This window comes from Salvelinus sp. IW2-2015, unplaced genomic scaffold (genome assembly GCF_002910315.2).
Source record: "Salvelinus sp. IW2-2015 unplaced genomic scaffold, ASM291031v2 Un_scaffold588, whole genome shotgun sequence".
NCBI lineage: Eukaryota > Metazoa > Chordata > Actinopteri > Salmoniformes > Salmonidae > Salvelinus > Salvelinus sp. IW2-2015.
The window spans coordinates 271,408-278,314 of record NW_019942580.1 but is presented as its reverse complement, the minus strand read 5'-3'; the positions used below and the strand labels follow the sequence as shown (position 1 = coordinate 278,314).

The following is a 6,907-nucleotide window of genomic DNA, read 5'->3' as shown; positions in this document are numbered from 1 at the left end:
TGTGTGTGAGAGAAAGTATTGTGTGTGTGTGTGTGTGTGTGTGTGTGTGTGTGTGTGTGTGTGTGGGTGTGGGTGTGGGTGTGTGCGTGCGTGCGTGCGTGTGTATGTATGTGTGTGTGTGTGTGTGCGTGTATGTATGTGTGTGTGTGTGTGTGTGTGTGTGTGTGTGGGTGGGCGTGGGCGTGTGCGAGTGGGTGTGCGTGTGCGTGTGTGTGTGTGTGTGTGTGTGTGCGTGTGTGTGTATGTGTGTGTGTGTGTGTGTGTGTGTGTGTGTGTGTGTGCGTGCGTGCGTGCGTGCGTGCGTGCGTGCGTGCGTGTGTGCGTGCGTGCGTGCGTGCGTGCGTGCGTGCGTGCGTGCGTGTGTATGTATGCATGTATGTACACTGAGTATACAAAACATTGAGAACATTTGCTCTTTCCATGACCAGATGAATCCAGTTGAAAGCTATGATCCCTTATTGATGTTACTTGTTAAAAATCCACTTCAATCAGTGTAAATTAAGGGGATTTTTAAGCCTAAACATAATTAAGACATGGATTGTGTGTGTTCCATTCAGAGGGTAAATAGGAAAGACAAAATATTTAAGTGTCTTTGAAGGGGGTATGGTAGTAGGTGCCAGGCGCACCGGGTTGTGTCAAGAACTGCAACGCTGCTGGGTTTTTCAAGCTCAACAGTTTCCTGTGTGTAACAAGAATGGTCCACCACACAAAGGACATCCAACCAACTTGACACAACTGTAGGAAGTGTTGGAGTGAACTCAATATTCTGAAGGTATTCCTAATGTAACAGCACTTACAGTTGACCGGGGCAGCACTAGCAGGGCAGAAATGTGACGAAATGACTTGTTGGACGGTGCCATCCTATGACGGTGCCACGTTGAAAGTCACTGAGCTCTTCAGTACGGGCCATTCTGCTGACAATGTTTGTCTATAGAGATTGCATGGCTGTGGACTCGATTTTATACACCTGTCAGCAACGGGTGTTGCTAAAATAGCCGAATCCACTAATTTGAAAGAATTTCCACAAACTTTTGTATGTATGTATGCCTTCAGAAAATATTCACACCCTTTGACTTTTTCCACATTATGTTGTGTTACAAAATTGGATTCAAATTGATTTAATTGTCATTTCTTTGTCAACGATCTACACAAAATGCTAACATTTGTAAAACATTCATGAAAAATAAAACACTAATATATCTTGATTAGTTAAGTATTCAACCCCCTGAGTCAATACATGTTAGAATCATCTTTGGCAGCGATTACAGCTGTGAGTCTTTCTGGGTAAGTCTTGAAGAGCTTTACACACCTGGATTAAGCTAAATTTGCACATTATTATTTTCCAAATTCTTCAAGCTCTGTCAAGTTGGTTGTTGATCATTGCTAGACAGCCATTTTCAGGTCTTGCCATAGATTTTCAAGCAGATTTCATTCAACACTGTAATTCGGCAACCTTCCCTGTTGTCTTGGTTAGCAACTCCAATGTATATTTGGCCTTGTGTTAGGTTATTGTTATGCTGAAAGGTGAATTTCAGTTAGGAAGGACGTCTGTATCTTTGGGTGTTTTTTTTTTACCCGTCTACCAAGAGGTGTTCTTCTTTGCGAGACATTGAAAAACCTCCCTGGTGTTTGTGGTTAAATCTGTGTTTGAAATTCACTGCTCTACTGAGGGACCTTACAGATAATTGTATGTGTGGGGTACAGAGATGAGGAAGTCATTCCAAAATAATGTTAAACACTATTATTGCACAGAGTCCATGCAACTTTTGTATGTGACTTGTTAAGCAAAATATGAATCCTGAACTTATTTAGGCTTGCCATAACAAAGGGGTTGAATACTTATTGACTCAAGACATTTCAGCTTTTCATTTGTAATTGATTTGTAAAACATTCTAAAAACATAATTCCACTTTGACATTATGGGGTGTGTAGGCCAGTAACACAAACTCAAAATTTTGTCCATTTAAATTCAGGATGTAACACACCAAAATATGGAAAAGGTGAAGGGGTGTAAAGATTTTTGCTCATCTTTATCAAAGGTGCCAATAATGTTGTACCTGACTGTGTGTACGTGTGTAAGCTATTCTTTTAAACCTCCAGAGACTTTGTGAGTTAAAGGGTCAAAGTAAACCAGCCTTACCTGGCAAGGTACTGTCCGGAGGAGGGCACCTCGTGCTTGTTGGGTTTGTCGTAGCAGTTGACCATGTTCTGGATGAGCGCCAGGTCTGGGCGCACCACTGTGGCAGCCGACACTGCCCGGCCTACCAGCTGGAGTGCGTCGCGGATGTAGAAGTCCAGCGGCTTGCGCTCCACTTCACCGTAGGCCAGCAGACCCAGGGGCAGGCCGATGGAGTGCAGGGCATCGGGGCTCAGTGGGTAGCCCAGCACCCAGTGCACCGTGGGCAGCGTCAACCCCAAGTCCTGGGCGCTCCGCAGCACCGCCGCCGCACACTCTGGGTCGCCCCCAAACAGCAGCACCGCGGCCGGCGGTGGGATCTGACTTGGGCCCTGCCCCCGGAAGTGTTCTGAAAGGAAGTCCTGGATTTGGGATTCTGCTGGGCCAGCACGGGTGAGGTTGAGGAGGGCGCGGAGTTGCCAACGGGTGGCGCCACAGCCCAGGTGGCTCTGGAGGTCCAGTAGTTCCAGCAGGCCATCCTCCTCCCAACCCTGGCACAGCACGGCCATGCCCTCCTGCCAGCCGCTCCGCTGGAGGACGGCCAGCAGCAGCTCCGACAGGCCCGACGGGGGGATCCGAGTAGCCATCTGTAGGTGGAAGCGGTTCTGGGAGGAGAGAGAGAGAAAGAATCAGAACCCGTGTCAGATCCTGAGCATGAGTCTCACAATTGCTATAATCAAACATAGCATTGCTCACCCTTTGTAAAGCACAACTTTGTTGGAATATGACATAGTGGTTACATTTGGCACAGCAATCTACATATGGCCTTCACAATCTCTTCAGTATTGTTAGATTCTGGGTTAAATATGGAACATTGTTATACTCAGAAGTATAGTATCTAAGGAGTGAAAGAGACTAGTTTTTACATCAGAAGTTAATGGTTATCTGTAGGAGCCAGATGGCTTTGGAATGTGTTTGGTGGACGGGAGGAAGTCACAGGATTGCTATAGGGAATATGGATGGACATCTGTGGGTTAGGCAAATGAGGGGTTGAGGTCAGGTCAGATCCTCTTAAGGGAGAAATTATGGTTTATTACCCTATTATCCTCTTCCTGTCGAACCATAATAGATGTAAGGATTGGAGAGGAGGAGGAGGGCCTAAATTGGAGTATATATACTGAACTTGTGGTGGTGGAAACATGTTTTGTCTGAATGCAGCTTTATTGACCCTTTGGGTAGAATAAACTTGTTTAAGCTTTCATAATGTCCGTTGAGTTCTTACTCTGAGAATTAGAACGGTATGAAATGTGGTTATTAAGTTGTGAAGCATGTAGGGCTTATATGAATCATTCATTTCCAAAAAAAATACAAAGAAAAAGTCAGAACCAAAACAAATGACTGAGTGACATATGAACACCCTAAAGGCTTTTCTTTTTGAAACACTGGAGAATGCAACTCTACTCACTGATTGAAATTCAAACACCCTCTGTATGTTAAAGGATGGAGAAAAGTGGTTATCTTTTCAACTGGTTATCTTTTAAATCCCTTTTTTTTTCATGAAACAAAAACTGTGGTGAGCTTCAAGCTTATGCTCTCCCTAGCCACTCTTTGACTCAAAAAGCAATATCACCGGATAAGAGGGACGATTTCAAACCGCCTGTTTCAAAGGCCTTGGTTTGATTACCACTACATACCCATTCAAAATTGGGGTGCCCGTTTCCGTAACCCTCCCTGACACGTTGCTAATTCGCTTTGCTGCAGAAAACAGACAGGAGAGATGGAAGCACAAATTGCAATTCATGCTCTATGTCGGGTTCCCCCTTGTGTGTGTCTCTATGTGTGTTAGTGTTTGCCTCTCTCTGACTCCTGCAACCTCAAACAGCTGCTGGGACAGGTGCATCAGAGGATAAGTTGAAAGGTGAATGTTTGATACATGTGTGTTTGCAGGCAGCAGCCATTAACCATTTCAATGACGCTCATCAAAAGTTGCAGTATTCTTCTGCTCCAGATAAAGAGATCAAAGCTTGGTTTCTCCTGGGACTGAGGAAGAATGAGCTTTGTAGTGTGGCACCCAGTGAGTCAACTCCTCCCTGGGCATAGAGGAGGAATAGACTGATGCTGCCGCCTAGACCAGAGGTTGGAAACCCCCTAGACTGACCAGAATGAACAAAAAGGCATAATGCATTTATAGTTCACTTCAAAGTGTACTGTGACCCTTTTGTAATATGCTGAAGCTCACAATAACTGCTTACTATAAACAGATGGCATGGTGTCAGTGAGTCGGGCTTGACAATGACTTACACATGGCACATAAGCAAAAGTCCTGTCATCAAAGTATCTTACTTCGTATGAATATTCATACTGTAAGTAGCTTTTGTGCCAGTTTTCGGTAAAGTCAGATTTTGACTCCAATCGATGTGTACATACAGTATCTACTTCAAATACATTGTGCCCCTGCACATTGATCTGGTACTCCCTGTATATAGCTCCATTCTTGTGTATTCTATTCCTCTTGTGTTACTATTTTTTTTTAAATAATAATTGTTTAACTCTGCATCGTTGGAAAGGGCTTGTAAGCAAGCATTTCATGGTAAAGTCTACACCAGTTGTATTAAGCACATGTGACAAATACAATTTTATTTTACCCCTCATACATCAAGTCCATCACCAGTTCAAAGAAAAGCTTCAATAACATCTCACTGAGACCACAGGAGTATATTGTGTGTGAGTTATTCCTGTCTCGCAATGCAGTATCAAAATAGAATTCAACAGTTCACATCATAGAGGAACATACATTCGAAGTCAGAAGTTACCATACACTTAGGTTGGAGTCATTTAAACTCATTTTTCAACCACTCCACAAATTTCTTGTTAACAAACTATAGTTTTGGCAAGACAGTTAGGACATCTACTTTGTGCATGACACAATACATTTTTCCAACAATTGTTTACAGATTATTTCACTTATAATTCACTGTATCACAATTCCAGTGGGTCAGAAGTTTACATACACTAAATTGACAGTGCCTTTAAACAGCTTGGAAAATTCATGGCTTTAGAAGCTTCTGATAGGCTGATTGACATAATTTGAGTCAATTGGAGGTGTACCTGTGGATGTATTTCAAGGCCTACCTTCAAACTCAGTGCCTCTTTTCTTGACATCATTGGAAAATCAAAAGAAATCAAACAAGACCTCCACAAGTCTGGTTCATCCTTGGGAGCAATTTCCAAATGCCTGAAGGAATCACGTTCATCTGTACAAACAATAGTACGCAAGTATAAATACCATGGGACCACGTAGCCATCATACCACTCAGGAAGGAGACACGTTATGTCTCCTAGAGATGAACATACTTTGATGCGAAAAGTGCAAATCAATCCCAGAACAACAGCAAAGGACCTTGTGAAGGATGCTGAGGAAACAGGTACAAAAGTATCTAATCACAGTAAAACAAGTCCTATATCGACATAACCTGAAAGGCCGCTCAGCAAGGAAGAAGCCACTGCTCCAAAACCGCCATAAAAAAGCCAGACTATGGTTTGCAACTGTACATGGGGACAAAGATTGTACTTTTTGGAGAAATGTTCTCTGGTCTGATGAAACAAAACTAGAACTGTTTGGCCATAATGACCATCGTTATGTTTGGAGGAAAAAGGGGAGGCTTGCTAGCTGAAGATCACCATCCCAACCGTGAAGCACGGGGGTGGCAGCATCATGTCGTGGAGGTGCTTTGCTGCAGAAGGGACTGGTGCACTTCACAAAATAGATGGCATCATGAGGATGGAAAATTATGTGGATATATTGAAGCAACATCTCAAGACATCAGTCAGGAAGTTAAAGCTTGGTCGCAAATGGGTCTTCCAAATGGGCAATGACCCCCAGCATATCTCCAAAGTTGTGGAAAAATGGCTTAAGGACAACAAGTCAAGGTATTGGAGTGGCCATCACAAAGCCCTGACCTCAATCCTATAGAACATTTGTTGGCAGAACTGAAAAGGTGTGTTCGAGCAAGAGGCCTACAAACCTGACTCAGTTACACCAGCTCTGTCAGGAGGAATGGGCCAAAATTCACCGCCTTATTGTGGGAAGCTTGTGGAAGGCTACCCGAAACGTTTTGACCAAAGTAAAACAATTTAAAGGCAATGCTACCAAATACTAATTGAATGTATGTAAACTTCTGACCCCACTGGGAATGTGATGAAAGAAAGAAAAGCTGAAATAAATAATTCTCTCTACTATTATTCTGACATTTCACATTCTTAAAATAAAGTGGTGATCCTAACTGACCTATAACAGGGAAGTTTTACTAGGATTAAATGTCAGGAATTGTGAAAAACTGAGTTTAAATGTATTTGGCTAAGGTGTATGTAAACTTCTGAGTTCAACTGTATGTAGGATCTTAATTTGATCACCTTGTTGCAGGAGAACTTTCATGCAATGCAGGAAATGTAAAACGTGTAGTGTATTTTTAGTCTATTTGATGTTTAAAAAGGCTTCTCAAATTGTTTAATTTCCACTTTGAATTTTCAGACTTCATTTTTTTCTTACAAAAAATCAATCAACCCCTACATAAAAATCCATTCATTACAATCCACATAATAATTCACATTTCCTATTGCTGCAAGATGATTTTCCTGCTATAAGAAAACTGGCTCAAATTAAGATCCTACGTATTCTTAGAGGTCAATAAGTGCCCATAGAAGGTCTACACCCCACATTTTGTTCTGTTACAAAATGGGATTAATTTTTTTTTTTTTTTTTTTTACACAAAAATACTATGTAATGTCAAA

The 6,907-nt window shown here is 42.4% G+C and overlaps 1 protein-coding gene across 1 annotated transcript in view; it reads right to left on the bottom strand.

Moving 5' to 3' along the window:
* LOC112068588 (glutamate receptor ionotropic, NMDA 3B-like) overlaps positions 1-6,907 on the bottom strand; it is a 119,993-nt gene that overhangs the window by 31,164 nt on the left and 81,922 nt on the right. Inside the window, exon 2 of the mRNA XM_070438215.1 lies at positions 2,141-2,781. Coding sequence (XP_070294316.1) covers positions 2,141-2,781 — 641 coding nt within the window. The remainder of the gene's footprint in view (positions 1-2,140; positions 2,782-6,907) is intronic.